This window comes from Arvicola amphibius, chromosome 1 (genome assembly GCF_903992535.2).
Source record: "Arvicola amphibius chromosome 1, mArvAmp1.2, whole genome shotgun sequence".
Classification (NCBI taxonomy): domain Eukaryota; kingdom Metazoa; phylum Chordata; class Mammalia; order Rodentia; family Cricetidae; genus Arvicola; species Arvicola amphibius.
This window is the reverse complement of record NC_052047.1, coordinates 98925202-98944689: the sequence shown is the minus strand read 5'-3', so window position 1 is coordinate 98944689 and position 19488 is coordinate 98925202. Positions and strand designations below refer to the sequence as shown.

Below are 19488 nucleotides of genomic sequence, written 5' to 3'. Positions count from 1 at the left end.
TCTGGTGAGGCGATGGGGTGTCAGCCTTCAGGCTCTGGGTTGGCCTGTCACCTGGCAGGCCTCAAGCAGTACACTGACCTGCTGGGGTCCTGACAGAGTCACCAGCAAAGGTCCCTCAGAAAGGGTTTCCGCCAGCCTCCTCGCTCTTTCCCCCTCCACGTGAGCCCTGTCACACGACGACTCTCTCCCCCTCCCTCCGTGGATAGTTGCAGAACAGTGGAAACATACTAGATGCTGAGGCCAGAGGATTGGTGGGGGTGGGAGCGAAGCCTGGACAACATAGTAACTTCAAGGACAGTGTGAGGTACTGAGACCCTATCTTGAAATAAAAAACATTAAGTAGGGTTTAGTGAGCAGCATTCTTGCCCATCGGACAGGACGCCCTAGCACCACAGAGCCAAGCAAGATGGCTCAGGCCTACCATCCCGACACTCGGGAGGATGAGGCAGGAGGATCAGAGGTTGAAAAGCCAGCTTCAACTACACAGTGACTGGGAAGTCAAGCCTAGAAAAAACACTAAAACCAGACAAGCCTGACTTGATTGATATTGCTCACACGAGGTCTGGAATGTTCCTGCAGGGCACTCCCTATACCCACACCCTGGAGCCCAATTCTGGTGCAGCCCGTCCGTCAGCGCTCGTAACCCCGCCCCGCACCTGCGACGCATGCGCAGCCGAGCGTGGGGAGCCGGCCGATCGCACGTGCTCAGACGTAGCCCAGCATCTGCCCTTTCTCCTGCAAGAGCAGGGGCGCCACAGTGCGCATGCACCTTAATTGAGGGCGGAGCCTCGCGGGGGACGATCTCGCGAGAACCCGGCCGGGGATCTCGTGGCTGTCCCCCTGCTCCTCGGCCTCCCGGCTGCGGTGCAGCGTCAGCTTCGCTCGTTGTCGGCGGCGGTCCGCTCACTTTGGCGCCCCGGGATCGGCCGCCCTCCGCCGCCCGCCTGCCTAGGCCGCAGCCCCTGGCTTGCGTCGCGCCGCCCCCTATGGGCCCCGGCTGAGACGCCGCCGCCGGCCGCGGAGCCCCGATGCTGGCCCGGAGGAAGCCGGTCCTACCGGCGCTCACCATCAACCCCACCATAGCCGAGGGCCCGTCCCCCACCAGCGAGGGCGCCTCCGAGTGAGTGGGCGGGGTCTCAGAGGAAAGGGGGCGGGGCCAGAGGCCGGGGCCGTGGTCTGAGGGGAAAGTGCAGTGGACGGAGGGGAGAGGGGCGTGGCCTCTACTGACCAGAACAAAGCCCCGTGGGGGCGGGGCCTAAGGTTAGAGCCCTGTGGCCCGTGAGCTTAGAGGGGCGGGACTTGCGCTGGGTGGGCGTGGCCTTAAACACCTTGAATTAAGAAGAAAGGGTCCAAAGTAAGCAAGGGGATGTCAGTGGTCAAGGCACGGTGGAGATGGGGACAAGGGGCAGTGTCTGACAGGGTGGCTCTTCGCGTATACCTCTGCTGGGAAACTGAGGGGGCGGGTGAGCACGAGAGAGAAAGGCATGCGTGTGCGCTTGTGTTGGGGCCACGAAAGGGGGGATGGAGAGGAGCATAAGAGGAGGCGGGGCAGTTAGAGACCCAAGAAAGGGGAAGGGATGTGACACCTGAAGGGTCCGGGAGAGCAAGGCTTTCCAGGTGTGTGTGGGGTGTGGTTAGAGTATGACAGAGGAAAGGGCTGGCTAGCTCAGTCACATGAGGTGAGTGGAGCCTGCAGTGTCTGGCTGAAGTCCCAGGAGACAGGAGGTCCTGGCTTGTAGGGGCCATGGTGCCCTGAGAGGTAGGCAGGGGTAACTGACTCAACTGTGGTGGGATGGGATGAGGGGTCCAGAAAGAGATCATCAAAGAAGGTTGGGTATAAGGGTTTCCTGGGGGGAGAGGGGTGTTTCCTAGGAGAGGGTACCAGAGCTGAGGTGAGGCCCCCCCACTGTGGGAATATTGGTGTGACGGAAAGCCTCCCCACAGTACAGCAGAGTGGGGACCGTGGCGTTACCTGAGAAGTAGGGTGGATGTCGAGGGACCCCACAGGGTCTTGGATGGCCTGGGGTGCTGGCGTTCTGGGAAAGGGTGTGGAGCTTTCCAGTCCTGAAGTCGTAGTGATGACGTGAGGTGGGGAGAGAGCCGAGACCCGAGCCCGCAGTGCTGTGGTGTGATGTCCTTGGGGGTGAACTGTGCTAGCCAAAGCTAAGGGTAGTCCTGGGGGTACTGAGGACTCCAAGGGCTGGGTGCAGCCTGAAGTCCTGTGAGGCTGACCCGTATATTACCATCCAAGGGGACTCAACTGTGTTTGAGAGAATAGGGTGGGGTGGTGGCTTGTTTGAGGGTACCACTTCCCCATGGGTGGAGACAAGTGGTGGGAGCAGAGTTCTCAACTGTAAAAGCATAGCCCGTGAAGCTGAGGCAGGAAGACCGCTAGTTCAAGCCAACTTCAGGCAAGTTCAGAGGCAGTCTGGATAACTTTTAGACCCCATCCTAAAAGAGTCCCTGCCTAGAATCCCCCAGAGGGGCTGGCAGAGGTCATGCCTAGTGTGGGAGGCCTCAGGTTTTGATACCATAATCATGCACAAAATTAAATCACAGGCATGGGTGCTGCCACCTTAGTCTTCCTCTTAGCCTGGTTCTTGGCTGCAAAGCTACTTGAGATTCCCTCAGCAAAGACAAGGTCCTTGGCACTCCTGACCTCTGGCTCCTTCTCCTGATGTGGTCTGGAGGTGTCCTGGGTTCTCTGGAGCAGCTTATCACGATGCCTCCAACCTGGGTATTCATCCTCCATGTTTGGTAACCTGTGTCTCTTTCCTACATGGAGTGCAAGCATGGGTTTTGGGTACTTGGCTCACCCTCTACTTCTGGGGCTCTGCAGGGCAAACCTGGTGGACCTGCAGAAGAAGCTGGAAGAGCTGGACCTGGATGAGCAGCAGAGGAAGCGGCTGGAGGCCTTCCTGACCCAGAAGGCCAAGGTTGGCGAACTCAAGGACGACGACTTCGAGAGGATCTCAGAGCTGGGTGCTGGCAATGGCGGCGTGGTCACTAAGGCCCAGCACAGGCCATCAGGCCTCATCATGGCCAGAAAGGTGAGGAGCTCAGGGTGGGCGCTCATGCGTTCTTCAGCTTCTTGTCAGTCTTGTGATGATAGGGCAGGGTCTCACTGTGTATCCCTGGCTGTCTTAGAACTTGCTGTGTTGACCTGGAACTCACAGATTGCCTGCCCCTTCCACACTCTAGAGCTGAGGGTGTGGAGTGTTGGGGAGTGCTGGCCTAGCACGCTCCAGACCCCACCTGTTGTAGCAGGACCTCCCATGCCACCCAGGCTCTTCCTCACCCAAGACAAACCATCGCCAGGACTGGACTGTGAACTACTGACCGCTGGCTAGAAAACGGCCTCGTGGAGTTCGCGTGTCTGTGTGGTAGCCTTGCCCAGTGGGATAACTGGAGAGACGGATCAGTGGTTAAGGACCTGGGTGCAGCTCCCAGCATCCATAAGGTGGCTCATGGCCGTGGTTGCAGGGATCTGACACCGCATGGTGCCACACATGCAGTCAAGCGCCAGTGCACATGAAACAATAACAAGCAAGAGTACAGTATCTTCCTCAGCTGCGTGTAGCCTGCCGGACCAACCCAGCTGCATAAGATCCTGCATGAAACCAAGCCAGTCCAGCACTCTGGTCTGTAGAGGAGCAGTGCTGGGGCCTGCACATGCGCACAGCAGAAACGCTGGTGCTTCGGGAGCAGTGCTGGGGGTTAACCCAGGCCTCCATATACCAGACAGACTCTGACTGCGGAGAATGAGCAAGTGCCTGTGATACAGGGTTTGCCTCCATGTTGGAGCCTCAGAGGAACCCTGAAGGCCACTTTGGATTGGTGTCCCTGCTTCCCACCTCCTATTGATTGGATGAGGCCCACCCTGTCACCTTTTGGTCGCCTGCTTTTCTTTGTTTTGAAAGCACACAGCCTCTGCCTCACAGAGCGCCTTTCAGCCACAAGGAGGCTGGTTCAGGAGCATGCTGGGCCCCAGGGCTTCGGCTGCAGGATTCCAGCCAGCTGAAGAGGAACCAGCCTGCCTGCTGGGTCCTCGCCCTTAGTGCTAGGAGTCCGGTGAGGTGTGGAAAGGTGAGATAAGGATACAGCCAGTGGTGAGTTGCTGGGGAAATGACATTCCTGGTGTTTCTGAGGCCTTGAGCAGGCTGTTGAGCCAAGGACATCACATCTTCCCTGCCCAGGGTCTCTTGACCAGTATGCACTGCTGCACCCTGGAATCTCCTCCTGCTTCACACAGAGAACTGCTGTGGCACTCAAAAGGCAGCAGGGGACCCTGAAGTGGTGGCCCAAGTCCTTGTGGGGACCCAGGAACTCCCTGACATCTGGATGCAGGTCACCTCTGTCTGGAGCCACTTTGAGAGTTGTCCACACTGCCCCTTGGCCAACATACCCTTCTCTGCCACGTATGATTATCTGCCATGATGGACCAACAGAAGACCCAACATGTCTGCACTCTCCACTTTGGCTTTCTGTGACTCATCCCACCTCCAGTGACATCCTTGACCTACAGTCCCAGTCTCCTTGTGACTTGGGTCAGCGGAACTCAAGTGGTGCTGTAACACTCCTGGGTTGGAAGCGGCTTCTTCATGACAAGTGACTTTTTCTGCCCAAAGCTTGTGTAACACAGAGGCCACATCTCAATGCCAGCTGCTCCCTGACAAGGACAGATGTGCAGAGCTGGTGTGTGATTACTGGAAGCTGATGTCAGGCCAATGGCACAGTGGCCTGGGACTGCATTAGGATTCCATGCTCTTGGAAACATCCATATTCCGTGGTCCAGGCTCTGCACTGGCTGTCAAAACATTTGTCAAAGGCGGGGCCTCCTGAATCTATTGCACTGTAGGCTCTGTCCATCTTGCAGACTCTGCTTCTAGTCACAGGAAGTGATGCCCAACCCTTTTATCTCCCTAGTGGAGGAGGAGGGCCCTACTTAAGAGCTGGCCCCACTGCCAGCAGGGGACACACAGAGACTGGCTCAGGTTTGTACCAGAGGCAGTTCAGGTGTTTCCACACAGATCCAGGTGCCCTGGGAAGCTGGGGCAGCAGTGATCTGAGTGCCCAGGGCTGTGTTAAAGCTGCACAACAAGATGGCATCCTTACCTCCTAGTCATCACTGCCATTGCTGAGCAACCCCTCAGTGCCAGGAAGCAGCCCCAGTCCTAGCTCACCTACTTGGCAGCAGCTCCATTGGGACCTGGACATCAGTGGAGGAGATGGTGATAACACCTGCACCTGCTTCTCCTCAGGGCTGGTGTTCCTGTGGGAACTCACTGTACCGCCCTTGCTCCTGTCAGTGTACCTCTGATGTCACACAGGCATCAGATTAATCATGTCCAAGACGCTCTGACAACTGAGAGCTTCCCTCATCTGAAGGTCTGCTGCACTCCAGGTCTCTGCTCTGCATTCACTTCTAGCTCTCCCGAGGTTCTCAGAGCGGAGCTGGACCCCCACAGGTCCTGGTCATGTGAGCACCGGGAGATGCAGGCCCACCACACAAGCCCATGCCCAAACACTGGGAGTTTCTGGGGCTGAGGCAGACAGCTTGGGCTTACCATGGTTGTGGGGTGAGCCAAGTCGGTGAATTATGGGAGGCAGAGCCAGCCTGGGCTACTCTTCTAGGCCTGCTTGAGCATTTGGGGTTCTGGAATGTTGCGGGTTCTCATATGAGGGGTGCTCATCCTTTGTGTGTGGAACACTCTCCACGCAGTGGAAAACAGAACACTTTCTGTAGTGCTGTGGCTTAGTGTGGCTTTGAGGAAAGATCTTTTGTTTAGTCCTTTTGAGACAGGATCTTGCTATGTAGCTGTGGTTGGTTATTTTAAAACTTGCTCTGTAGACCAGGCTGGCCTCAAACTCAGAGATCCACCTGCCTCTGCCTCCCGAGTGCTGGAATTGAAGAGATGCACCACCATGCCCAGCATGGTTTTAACTTTTCAAAAGATAATAAACATAGAAAAGTGTGTCTGTGGGTGCCCAGAGGCGAGAAGAGGGCACCGGCTCCTCTGCGGGCCTCTGCAGGTAGAGTTCCATGTGGTTGTGAGTGGCTGCATGGGAGCCAGAAGCAGCACAGGACCCATGTAAGAGCAGGAAGTACTCTTAACCACTGAGCCCTCTGCAGCCCGGTTTGTGTTCTGAACCCCAGAGTGACTGTCTTGTTGGCTTCTGGTGAAATGGGGCTGTGGGGCAGCAGGCTCTGCCCACGTGGCCATTTGGACAAGTCCCCAGATGCAGGTGCCCAAGTGTGTGCTGGGGTGCTCTCACTGTGTGACCCTGGGGAGGAGGGGAGCATCACGAAGCATTCCTTTGGCCTGCTGGGATGGATGGCGGGGTGGTACTGGGCACCCTTGTTGGGGTCAGCCTTAGTACAGATCTTTGCAGGACCTACAGGGACCACAAGGCCACAGGGGTACTTCCTAGGCATCTCTGCTATGGCCATGGCCAGAGTCACCCTCCTGTCCTAAGCTCAGCGGGCTCCCTCGTGCTCCAGTGCCCTCCCCTAGGTGTCTCTTTGTCCTCTGTGAAAAGACCTCCTCAGTTTGCCCCACCACGCTTTCTGCTCACTAGCCATGCTAGTGACACCTGATTGCAGTTTCTGTGCTGGTCCACAGCAGGCATTTCCCCCTCAGCTCATCTCTCCCCAACCTCTGACCCCTGCCTTGCCCATACAGAGACTTCCTTTGTATCTGGGCCACCCATGTGCCCATGGCCTTCTGTGGAGCAGGGGAGTGCCTCGTTTTCCCTGGGGTGCCCTGTAGACCTTACAGGCTCCATGTGTGCTTCCTGATTAGCCACACCAGCTTCTGGTGGTGACACCTGGCCTCCCCTGGCAGATTTAGAGACTTGGTTATCTCCTGTGTGGCTGATGTGCCTGGCCGTGTCTGCTCGCCCTGGGCGCCAGGGTCCAGGCCTGTGCACTCTGGCTGCTCTCTCACAGCGCTCTGGACTCCTGGGAAGGCGGGAGGGTGCGGTGGACCTGGCCTCTGAGCAGAGCTTGCTTTGCTCTGGAAATGGGCGGGCCTGTAGGAAGATAGGGTGCTGCTATTGCCACATGAGCACGGTGCATGGGGTAGCTTGGTTGACATGTGATTCACATGAGCATAGTGCATTTCCCCCACAAGAATACAATAATGACTTTACCCCTTTTGTTTGTTTTTTCTTGAGGGGGGGTTGTTTGTTTACTTGATTTGTTGGTTTTTGGTTTTCCTGAGACCGGGTTTCTCTGTGTAACAATCCTGTCTGTCCTGGAACTCTCGCTGTAGCCTAGGCTGGCCTCAAACTCATAATGATCCTCCTGCCTCTGCCTCCCAAGTGCTGGGATTAAAGGCGTGCGTCATCACCACCTAACTCTACCCTCCCCCCTTTTTTTTTAAAGATTATTTATTTATAGGCCTGCAGGTCAGAAGAGGGCACCAGGTCTCATTACGGATGGTTGTGAGCCACCATGTGGTTGCTGGGAATTGAACTCAGGTCCTCTGGAAGAGCAGCCAGTGCTCTTAACCACTGAGCCATCTCTCTAGCCCTACTTTCCCTTTTTAAAATCTTCATTCTAAGCCAATTACTGAAAGACACCTATTTTAGACATTTCATGTGGAGGCCATGTCGTGGAGGACTCTCCACATTGAGTGTCAGCTGCCCCCTACTCCTGGTGAATAATGTCCCAGTGTGTGGACAAGCATGCTGTGTGCCCGTCCTCCATCTGGGGACCTAGTCTTACCCACTCACTGAGAGGCCATGTAGGTGATGTCCTCCCTCTCAGGCACATGCCCGGGATTGGGTCTGTGGGGGCTTGGTGGCCAGAGCACCCCTCCCTCCTCTGAGCAGCCGCCCTTCCTCCCTGCAGCTGATCCACCTGGAGATCAAGCCGGCCGTTCGCAACCAGATCATCCGGGAGCTGCAGGTGCTGCACGAGTGCAACTCGCCCTACATAGTGGGCTTCTACGGGGCCTTCTACAGCGACGGCGAGATCAGCATCTGCATGGAGCACATGGTGAGGCTCTGTCCCTGCCTGCCAGGCAGTGTGTGTGCTGGGATCCCGGGCAGTCTGTAGGGTGTGGTCCCCACACGAAGCCTTTGGGAAGTGGGTTCCTGCTCCAGTAGGTGTGTACTCTCTGGGCTGGTGAGAACACACCTAGGTGCGTGGGCCCTCAGCTTCAGATGGGAGCTACGCACCTCACTCTCTAGACTGTTATAGTCTGGGTCTTCAGGCTTGGGCAGGAAGGAGGGTTGGGGCCAGTGAGAATCCTGCCCAGTCCCTGCTGTGTTCCCTGGGGTCAGGTAGCAGTAGGCTGTCCTCACTTGGTATTAGGGGTGCGCACGCATGTACCCGGAGAACCTGTCACTCACAGGAGTATGCAGCTGTGGCCTCTGATGCAGCTCTGTAGCTTCCATGTTATGGTGGCTCATATTCGCAAGACCTTGGGAAGGGCACGACCCCTGGCCCTGGCCTGACAGCTTGTGTACACAAAGAGCTTGTCCAGTCCCAGCTTGAGAGAAGGCTCCTGTGGGGCAGAGCTGCTCACCCCACACCTAGACACCAAGGAGAAGGGAAGGGAGAAGCTGGGTCCTGCTGTGCCCATCCAAGACCACTTCCTACGAGGGCCACCTCTCAGACGCCCTGCCCCCCCCCCCAAACACTGCAGACAGCTGTTACTGTAGATTAGAAGCTGTGCCTGTCGTTAGTGCAGCACACCTGCTCGAAGCCCGCTGGAGAGCTGAAACTGTCCTGCGGTGTGCATGGCAGCTGCAGAGGGACGGAGGGACTGAAGGAACCCATGTCAGGGAAAGCTAAGGTTCCAGGACTCGGCCCTCAGCCTGGCTTATCTGTGTTTGAGTCCCTCATAGGAAAATGTGATGCTCTGTGATGTAGTTGGCATTTTCCTTGGGCAGTTGGTCAGCTCCTAAATAAAGACACAGAGACTTACTAGTTATGACTGCTCAGCCTTAGCTTAGGCTTCTTCCACTAATTCTTTTTTTTTTTTTGGTTTTTCGAGACAGGGTTTCACTGTAGTTTTAGAGCCTGTCCTGGAACTAGCTCTTGTAGACCAGGCTGGCCTCGAACTCGTAGAGATCCGCCTGCCTCTGCCTCCCAAGTGCTGGGATTAAAGGCGTGCACCACCACCGCCCAGCTCCCACTAATTCTTTTAACCAATTTAACCTGTTTCATCTACGATTTGCAGTGGGGCTTTTTACCTTTCTTCCTTTCTGTATGTACTACTCTGTGGCTGGTTGAGTGGCCCCTGGCGATCCCCCCCCTCCCCCAAACCTAAATTCCTCCTCCTATTCACTCTCTTTGCCTGGAAGTTCCTCCTATACCTTCTCCCTCGCTACTGGCCATTCAGCTTTTTATTAGACCAGTCAGGTGCCTTAGGCAGGCAGGATAAAACAGCAGCAATCTTTACATAATTAAACACATGGAACACGTGCTGGCTTCGTCAGCAGATATTCTGCAACACTGATGGTGGCAGTCTCTAGAGCACTGGGCACATGCGGGGACCAGCAGGCAGCATCTGGGACACTATGACCAGGCTATGATCGTCTGAACTCACTCCCAGGGACTTTGAGCCATGCCTGGGGATGTGTGTAACTGTCACGCTAGGGGAGCTCAGGTGTCAAGTCAGGGACAGGTCAGTCAGGCCTCAACAACACCCTGCAGGGCCCAGGGTGGGCTAACAGAAGCCTTGGCCCTTGCTGCCCTCAGTAGGCAGCAGCCTGTTCTTTCCAGTGTCCAGCCAGCGGCACCTTCAATCTCCCAGTTCATAGGGACAGAGCGTAGGGCTCCAGTGACCCAATACCCAAGTGCACGGGTCCACCAGGTGATAGTCTACCTGTCGTTCAGCAGCTTCAGAGACGGCCAGGTCTGCACCTGCCCTGTGTGTTCCTCTGAGCACTGGGGAGGCAGGGGGCAGGGAATACACACGGGGCTCGGGAACACAGGAAGGGGTCCCGTTTTAACCTCATTTTCTGACGTTCTGTTTTCCTGTGTCAGTTTGGAAATGCACGCAGGTGTGACAACCTGGCAGTGACTGCCCAGTGTCCTGGCCCAGCGAGAGTCAGGGCAGGATTTCCTCATCTGTTGAGTAGAACCAGGGCCATGTCCTGGGTCTGAGAACCAGCCCGGGCAAATGACTGTGGGCCAGGCCTGTCCCACCCTGCCCAAGGAGCTCCAGTGTGCCACCACTGTCCCTCACTGTCCCGGTGTGAGCAGCTGGCTCTTGACAGAACCATCAGTCAGGTTCAGGGTTCTGCAGCCTCCCATATCATATGCCTGCTTGAGCGCCTGCGGAGAGTGCAGGCTGCTGCTGGTCCTCAGCTGCTGTTTCTGCATGCAGGATGGTGGCTCACTGGATCAGGTTCTGAAGGAGGCCAAGCGGATCCCTGAGGACATCTTGGGGAAGGTCAGCATTGCGGTGAGTTCTCCAGCTGCTGTTGCTCCGACAGCAGCCTCTCCCTAGGAGACTAAGCAGGTCATGTCCTAATCCACTTGGGGTCCTCTGCCCTCCATGACTACACCGAGCTGAGGGTGGTGGCGTGCACCCACCTAGCCTGGGGCAGCCTGATCTATGTAGCGAGTTCCAGGTCAGCTAGGGTTACAGAAAAAATTCCAGGCCTGGTACCACTCACCTGTCATCTCAACAGTTGAAGGGGCCAAGGCAGGAGGATTGCAGTGAGTTTGAGGCTACCCTCCACCCTGGACTTTCAAATACAGACAGTGACCATGTGCTTGCCACGGATGGCTATGAGGGGCTTGGGGCCTTAATGTGTCACCCACCTGCCATGGCTGGGGAGGTTCATCATAGCCCAGAGCTGGTGCTGTTGGCACAGAAGCTACCCAGGTATGACCCAACTGGTGGGTCACCATGCTGTCTTCCCTGCAGGTGCTCCGGGGCCTGGCATACCTGCGTGAGAAGCACCAGATCATGCACAGAGGTGAGTGGGCCCAGGCTTGTGTGGGCAGGGCCCGGGCACAGCCTCATCCCGGCACTCTCTCTAGACGTGAAGCCCTCCAACATCCTGGTGAACTCTCGAGGCGAGATCAAGCTGTGCGACTTCGGGGTGAGCGGCCAGCTGATTGACTCCATGGCCAACTCATTTGTGGGGACGCGCTCCTACATGTCTGTGAGTGTCCTCAGCGGGGTCCACATGTGGTCGTGTGCATGGCCCCTGTCTGGTGATGCCAACCCCAGCTCTGTCCCTGTCTCCTCCGACAGCCAGAGCGGCTGCAGGGCACGCATTACTCTGTGCAGTCAGACATCTGGAGCATGGGACTGTCACTGGTGGAGCTGGCCATCGGAAGGTACCCCATTCCCCCACCTGATGCCAAGGAATTAGAGGCCAGCTTTGGCCGGCCTGTGGTCGATGGCGCAGATGGAGAGCCCCATAGTGTCTCACCGCGGCCCAGGCCGCCCGGACGCCCCATCAGCGGTATGGGACAGGGCAGCTAGCTGGGGCGGGGCGGGTAGGGGACCAGCTGCTGCTCTTCTGTCCCTTGGCCAGGGCAGGCTGTGGTCGCAGTCCTCAGACTCCTGGGCTTCTGGGGACAGAGCTGCAGGCAGCGACGCCTCACCAGCTGCCCAGGGCAGCCACACCTGTTGTTGCCAGCTGAAAGGCCTGGAAACTCCACTCTAGGTCAGGCCTTGGCCAGCTGCTACGTTTCCCAGCATTTCCTCATGAAAATGTGTAAATGGTGGCTGGGGTGCAAAGGGAGCCAGACATTGCCTGCAGCCTGCCCCTCAACCCGGGGACGTCCCGGTGCTGGGGCCTCCGCTGGCACAGGAAGGGCAGACCAGTTGCCAGAAGTCCTGGGGATTCAGTCCAGCCCTTCGAGTGGCCACCTTAGCCACTGTGGGTCAGGGGCAGAGTCCTGGTGTGGGGACAGGGCCTCTGCAGAGCACTGGGTGCTGGGATAAGCAATTTGTCAGGGGTGTGCATGTCTTTGTACTGCTGAAACAGGACAGGCACTGAGCCTGTCCTCGTGAAGGCCCTGCTGCCCCGTGATTAGCACATCCAGAGATGAGAACGGCCTCTCCCTCTAGCTGGTTTTAGAACATGCAACCGCTCCTAAAAGAAGTCATATTCACATGTGTGCTGTCACCTGGCCCCAGTCACCTCTGGACCTGTTTTGTACCTTGGTCTTACTAAGCACAGTGTCTGGGAGGTCCTCGCATGTGGCTGGACTTGCTTGGTGGGCAGTGTGTGATTCTCATGCCCTTAATGAGCCCCTCCCCACCCTGTGCTCAGGCTGGCTGCTTACCCTGACCCTGGATTGCAGGGCATGCTCCTCAGCTAACCCCTTCTTGATGGTACCAGGGGTCCCAATCCCCTGGTGAGCTGTGGTGATAACAACAGGCCAGCTCCCTGGCCAGCACCTTCCCTGCCTAAGTCCCAAAGCAGCACCCTATGGCAGGATGGGCAAACAACCCAGTTCAGCTGCTGGCCACCAGGGCCTTGGGCAAGGGTCACCACCCGCCAGCCTCCTGTTCCAGGTCCTCAGCAGCTGCTCTGCAAGGTCACATCAGTGTCCTTGCTTGGTCACCAGACCCTCCCCCACCTGCCAGGCCTGCAGAAGCCGGGGCTGCAACTGACAGACTGGAAGCCTCCCCAGCCTGTACAAGTGCAGGGGTGAGGCCAGACAGGGCCACCCCTTAAGTTTTGTCTCCCCACCCCCAGTTATCTGTTCTTTGTCCTGCCAAGTAGGTCATGGGATGGACAGCCGACCTGCCATGGCCATCTTTGAACTGCTGGACTACATCGTGAATGAGGTGTGTGCCCCTGGCCTTCGGGCACTTTGCTCAGGGAGTTAGCTGGTCTGCTTTGGATGTTTCCTGTAGGAGGGAACTGTAGCCCTGTTGCTGCCACTGCTGTGGCTAGGGCGCCTGGAGGCCCAGTCAGGTGTCCCCAGCAGGCCTGTGACCCCAGCTCCTCAAAAGCTCAGGCAGAAAATTCCTGAGTTTGGAGGTCAGTGTGGGCCAGCCTGGGCTAGTGCTGTGGCCATCTCCATAGAAAGAGGGTTGAGGCCATGGAAGAGCTCCTGCCTAGAATTCCCCAGTGAGGGTGAGGGGCTGGGTTAGCTCTTCCGTGTTCCCGCCTCCTCCTGTGGGTTGTTGCTGCCCTCGTATTTGGGCTTAGAGAGCTCCTAAGGCAGGCTGGCTTCTAACCAGACTGAGGCAGGGACATTGAGTTTAGTCATATAGTGACTTCCATATCAATCTTGGCTACAGTGCAAGACCCTGACTCAAAAGCATAAACAGTGGATAATGGAACAAAAACTCCAAGCAGGTCTCCAGAAAGGACAAGGTCTAGGCAGACTGGCAGACATGAGCTTTGGACCCTGCTTGCCTGCTGTGGCTGAGCTGGGTGGGGATGTGGCTTGTGAGAGGATGGTCACTCTTCCAGCCAGCACTTCTCCCAGGAAGTACCAGAGCCACCCTTCACAGGAAGGACTCAGCCGTTGCACAGGGTGTCCCTGCCCACCTACTTGATAGTGTTGAGAAGCTGAACTGCAGGAACCCAGCTGAGTGAGGGAGTGGCCAGCATCCCTGCAGACCCCAGTGACCCTTCCATTCCTCCACAGCCGCCTCCCAAACTGCCCAGCGGGGTGTTCAGCTCGGACTTCCAGGAGTTTGTGAACAAATGGTGAGGTGGGCCCAGGGGTGGTGAGGCAGCCGCAGTCCGCTGTGCTGTCAGGGGCACGTGTCCCCACACCCAGGGGCATATACGCAGCACCTGGTTCTTCCCAGAGCTCCCACCCAGTGGACATCTGGGGGGTCAACTGTTGAAGTATGGTCAGTTGTGGGGAGGTATTTCCCAAGCACAGTGGCCAGCTGCTTGTGTGCTGGGTAGTAGAATTGCCAGTCTTTGGCCTTCACTTTTCTAATGAGAAATTTAGCTATAGCGGGCGGGGGTGGTGCACGCCTTTAATCCCAGCACTTGGGAGGCAGAGGCAGGCGGATCTCTGGGAGTTTATGACCAGCCTGGTCTATAAGAGCTGGTTTCAGGATAGCTAGGTTGTTACACAGAGAACTGTCCTGAAAAAGAAAAATTGAAAATTAAGGGCTACTGGTGGGCAGACCCCCACCCACCCACACTCACCCCTTAGAACCCCTGAGCGTAGCTGCTGAGTGACTTTCATATCTTATCCCCCGTGCTAGCCTCATTAAGAACCCAGCGGAGCGGGCCGATCTGAAGATGCTGATGGTGAGTGGACGTGCCCAAAGCCTAGGGTCTAGGGGCTGCCTGATGGCCACCTTCACCCCAGCCACCAAGGCCTGGGCACCTGAGGCTGGCATTGTCTGGGACATGAAATGCTCTCTAGGCCTACACCCTGGAAGGCCCCCTCCCACAGGGGAGACCTCAGCACCCCCACCGGACAGGCCTAATCTGAGTTAAGCTCCATCTGTCTATTTCTTAGGCTCCTGAGAAAGAAGGCCGTGCTGGTTATGGGTGTGTGCACTTCTGTCCACTTCATGGGCACAGGCCTCATAGCTGGGTGTGGTGGCACATGCCTCCATGCCAGCCTAGGGAAACCAGCTTGTGTACACACCTTTCTGGCACTCGGAGTTTAGGCTCGAGGATCAAAATTTGAAGGTCATCTTTGACTACATAGACGTGTAAGGTTAACGTGGACTATGTTTGATACTGTCTCAAAAAAAAGAAAGAAAGCCGGGCGGTGGTTGCACACGCCTTTAATCCCAGCACTCGGGAGGCAGAGGCAGGCGGATCTCTGTGAGTTCGAGACCAGCCTGGTCTACAAGAGCTAGCTCCAGGACAGGCTCTTAAGCTGCAGAGAAACCCTGTCTCAAAAAACCAAAAAGAAAGAAAGAAAGAAAGAAAGAAAGAAAGAAAGAAAGAAAGAAAGAAAGAAAGAAAGAAAGAAAGAAAAAGAAAGAAGATGGCTTTCCAAGTAGGGTGGCTTTACCCCCTGTGACTAGGCTGTGGGCTTCTGTGTCCTATCTCGGCCAAACTACCCCATGAAGGGCGTGGCCATCCTGCCCCAGCACACCCTCAGCCAGGCTTGGAGGAGCCACTGTAAAGGCCAGGGACACCCACCTGAGCGGGGCTGGGGTCCGGGCCCTGACTGGCACCTCGCCTCTTTCAGAACCACGCCTTCATCAAGCGCTCGGAGGGGGAGGAGGTGGACTTCGCAGGCTGGCTGTGCCGAACCCTGCGGCTGAAGCAGCCTAGCACACCCACGCGCACCGCGGTGTGACCGCCATCGCCCAGCAGCCTCTGCCCTTGTTCCTGTCAGCACGGGGGCCGCCTCTGGGGACAGTGAAGCTGTGTTGTGCAGGGGACCTGCTTCCTGCGTCTGAAAACCAAACAAATGGAGAGAGAAAGCTGCCCCTGTGCTCCTGGCCCATTGCTCGCTCTCGGCTCTCGCTCGCTCGCTCGCTCACGGGGTGGAAGAAGGCAGAGCCTCCTTCCCAGAAAGGGTATGGGAGCAGGGGTACCTTCTGTGCCCCAGGGGCCCCAAGGAGCACTGTTCACAGGAAGTGTCCCGCTGCGCTCTGGGGCAGAGACCCTAACCAGTCTGGCCGATAAGATAGCTTGTGGCCCTGTCACCTCTGCCTACCCACCAAGCAGAGTCAAACTCAGCCCCTAGTGGGCTGTGAGAAAAGTGGAGAGGCCTCTTCCAGTTCCCATAGCTGCGGCTGAGCACGCCTTCCACGTGCAGAGGTCACACGTGCTGACGTGGACTTGGACCCAGAGCCAGCACTGTATAAGTGCTGGAACTTGGGGTCCACAAAAGTCCTGAAGCAGGGTCTGTCTTCCACCAACACTGCTGTGGTCCTGCACAGCTCAGCTGCAGAGCCCCAATTGCTAGGAATGGGAGACCCCGAGAGGGGCCAAGAAACGGAGTATACAGTACAAAGGGGGATGGGACATCCCTCCACTCCACTGCCATGAATCTTGGGGGAAGCCTGTGGTACCCAAACACTGGGAAGACTAAGGCAGGAGGACGGCACGTTCTAGGCTAGCCTGGGTTCCATACACGCCAGGAATCTGGCTCTTGTATTGGTTTGTGTTTTCTTGTTTGTTTTTCCAGACAGGATTTCTCTGTGTGGCCCTGGTTCTCTTGGAACTTGCTCTGAGACTGTACTGGCCTTGAGCCCAGAGAGATCTGCCTCCCAAGCCTGCCTTTGTGTTGGAGACACAAGGTCTCTACAGCCCAGGGTAGCCTAGAGATGGAGTTTGTCCTGCCTCAGCCTCCTGAATATTGCAGGGGTAGACATGAGCCATAGCTAGCAGCCTTTCTTCTCCATGTGTTTCTCCTGTACACAATTTTTAATTTTTTGTTTTGCTTTTGATGCAGGGTCTCCACATAGCCCGGCTGTCTTGAAAGTCATTTTGTAGACCAGGCTGACCTTGAACTCACAGAGATCTGCCCACCTTCCTTGGTGCCAAGATTAAAGGTGTGCACTACACCCTGGCAATTAATCTTTTTTGAGACAGGGGTAGCCTAGACTAACTTGTGACTCATGCTGCCCCCACCTCCTCAGTGCTGGGGATAGACCCCGGGTCCCTAGCAGCATTGGGTCAAGAGCATCTGGACCACCAATAGTCTGTGTGACTGCTGCTGGACCCTGTTTTATTTAAAATGTCTCTTAACCTGGAATGTACTGTACGGTCCAGCCTATCCTCTTCTGTCCTGCGCCCCTCCCTCCACCAAGAGCAGTGACACAAGCCACTCAGCACATCCACATGTCTTGGCCGACACCTGGCCTGCTGCCTCAGGACACCGCTGGCTGCTTGTCCCCACGTCTTACTACACTGCCCCCATCCACTGCCTTAGCCTTGACTGGACTTGGGATCCATAATTGTGCAGGCAGGCCTAGGGGCCTGAGTTCGGATCCCAAGTGCACAGCTAAGTCAGGCATGGCCTTGTGGACCTGAACACTCGATGTTTGGAGGGTCCTGGGAGCTCAGCAGCCAGCCATCCCATGTTTGGATGCAGAGGCAGGTGGTCACCCAGGGCTATACAGCCAGGTGTGGTGCCCAGGAAATACATCTGGGGTCTGCTGGATGGGGTGGCTTTCACTAGGAAAGCTGAGGCAGGAGGATTTTAGAAGGTTGAGACTAGCCTACAGAGTGAGACAGTCTCGGGCAATAACAAGACTAGGAAACAGCTGCAGTGGCCGCGTTTGCCTGACCTCCCAGCCGTTGTGATGCAGAGGCTGAGGGATTGGGTCCTATGCCCTGGTTTACATATCTGGTGAGCTCAGAGGTTAGCCTCAACTACGTGACAGGAAGTCAAGAAGGGGTCGTGTAATTTGTCATTCCGCCACCCCCAGGCTGTAAGTGATCACCAGGTAGTTCAGTGTGACAGCTGACATTCCTGGGGCCCTCCACCACAGCTAGGGACATAGGACATATGCAGAACAATTCTTGCCTGGGAGTACCAGGGATGTTTCTCAGCATCTCAAAGCAGTGGTGTTTCTTGGCCAGTGCTCTCAAGTCTCTGTGTCTGGACTCTGATACCCACTGTGGTGTGAGTACACAAGGAGAAGCATCTCGGAAGGTGGACAGCAGCTGCTTCACCCCACCCCATCCCAGAACCCAGTTGTGGGCATCAGCAGCTTTCCAGAAGACAGGCTGCTGCTGTCTACCTCCTCCCTGTCTTCCCAGAGAAGGCTAGTCACCTCTTAGGCACCTGCATCCACAGGCCAAGTGGCTTTGGGCACAGGTGCAAGCCATTCTTGGGTTACCATGACTCCAGAGGGGTGACAGCGGGGCTCTGGTTTCTACTGGCTTCCGGGGAAAGGAGGGGTCTGTAGGGTCTCGGGACAATGGGCAGGTGAGGGAGGAGCCTGGCTCACTGGGCGATTCCCGGTGCTGTCACCTGCAACCTGGCTGTGCCGACACAGTGGCTCTGGCTCACTGTGCAGGTGGAGCTGTGTGTGTGGGGGGGGGGGGTTTAAATAGCAAGCTGAGGCCTCACAGTTCAGGAACCTGAGGAAGTGAGGAAAACCTGGTACCTTGCCTGCCTCAGTTTCCTTGTCCTTAAAGAGCAGAGCAGCTTCTCAGAACAGAGTCTTGGCCCAATACTTGCTTCAGCCAAGGTCCCGTGCATGTAGCTCAAGCTGGCCTCCAGCTCACTGTGTCAATAAGGGTGGATTTCCAAAACCATGCTGGGTGCCGGGAATGGAGCCCAGGGCCACTTCCTCCGCTAGATGACCACTAGCCATTGATCAACAGCCCTGCAAATCCTATTTCATTGCTGATTTTGAGACAGTGTAACCCAGGCTGGCCTCAGGCTCACTGAGACCCGCCTGTCTCTTCCTCCTGAATGCCCAGCCCCAAGTTGCCTTTGTACCTGAAGAAGTAGGTAGACAGGTTCTCCCTTGGACTCTCCTGCAGCGGAGCTGTAGGGCCTGCCCCCACTGATGTCATGTCCCTTCAGGGGAGCCATCTCCCACAGCCCAGCTAGCCTCATTTTATGCAGCATAAATAAATGGGGCTCTTCAGGGGACCCTGAAAATCAGAAGCACTCTCTTCTGGGAGCCCACACCGAGCCACAGATAAACTTCCCTGAGAACCAAAGACTCCTCAGGTGAATGCTGGCTCAGCCTGGTAGGATTCCCCCATAAAGCCAGCTGGAACCTGGCGTTGGTGGCACACACCTGTCATCCCAAAACGTGGAAGGTGGAGGCAAGAGTTCACATCCGTTGTCAACTACATACTGACCTGGAAGCTAACCTTGGCTGCATGGCACCTTACCTGGGTCTGGGAGGGGAGGGGTAGGTGTTTGGTGTGTAGCATTAATCCCAGCACTTAGGAGGTAGAGACAGGTAGATCTCTGTGAGTTCAAGGCCAGCCTGGTCTAAGAATAAGTTCCAGGACAGCCAGAGCTACACAGAGAAACCCTATCCAAAAAACCAAAAAGTTGGCTATGGTGCTGGTGCTACCTCTGAGGTGGGCGGTGCTCTTCAGTACCAAGAGGAAGCCTGCTAGATGGCCATTGATGCTGGCCTATAAATCAGGACTTGGTAGACCATGCACAGTTGCCCTGAATTCTAGGCCAGGCTGTGCTATAGAGAGAGTCCGTTTCAGAAAATAAAACGGATTGGTGAGTTGACTCAGTCTGTGAAGTGCTTGTGTGCTCCCAAGCCTTCAGAAAACCAGGCATGGCAGTGCTTTCCTGAAACCCAGCACCATGGAGCCTGAGGCAGGAGGACCCCGCTGCTCACCAGCCAGGCAGCTTTGAGGAATCCATGGGCTTCACATGAGATACCCTCCCTACACCGCTGGCTTCTGTGCACACATGGAAATAAATCAAGATAACTGCAGAGCTGGGCAGTGGTGGTGGCGCACGCCTTTAATCTCAGCACTTGGGAGGCAGAGGCAGGCGGATCTCTGAGTTTAAGTCCAGCCTGGTCCACAGAGCGAGTTCCAGGATAGCCAGGGCTACACAGAGGAAACCCTGCCTCAAAAGAAAAAAGAAGTAACGCAGCATGGTACCATATGTCTGTCATCTGT

At 56.3% G+C, this 19488-nt stretch overlaps 1 protein-coding gene across 1 annotated transcript; it reads left to right on the top strand.

Annotated features, from left to right (window-relative positions):
* The first annotated feature begins 795 nt into the window (after window positions 1–795).
* Window positions 796–15351, top strand: Map2k2 (mitogen-activated protein kinase kinase 2). Its single transcript, XM_038349228.2, has 11 exons — window positions 796–1120; window positions 2840–3050; window positions 7856–8002; window positions 10344–10421; window positions 10890–10941; window positions 11006–11130; window positions 11223–11436; window positions 12709–12773; window positions 13586–13647; window positions 14163–14208; window positions 15110–15351. The coding sequence occupies exons 1-11, from the start codon at window positions 1029–1031 to the stop codon at window positions 15218–15220; spliced, it is 1203 nt and encodes a 400-aa protein (XP_038205156.1). The 5' UTR covers window positions 796–1028; the 3' UTR covers window positions 15221–15351.
* Window positions 15352–19488: the final 4137 nt, after the last annotated feature.

Excerpts from the sequence above, each read along its gene's own strand:
- Map2k2 (XM_038349228.2), top strand. The coding sequence starts at position 1,029 with ATGCTGGCCCGGAGGAAGCCGGTCCTACCGGCGCTCACCATCAACCCC. Across the intron at positions 11,437-12,708 it reads GCCCGGACGCCCCATCAGCG|GTCATGGGATGGACAGCCGA; the intron begins GTATGGGACAGG and ends CCTGCCAAGTAG. Across the intron at positions 14,209-15,109 it reads CCGATCTGAAGATGCTGATG|AACCACGCCTTCATCAAGCG; the intron begins GTGAGTGGACGT and ends CGCCTCTTTCAG.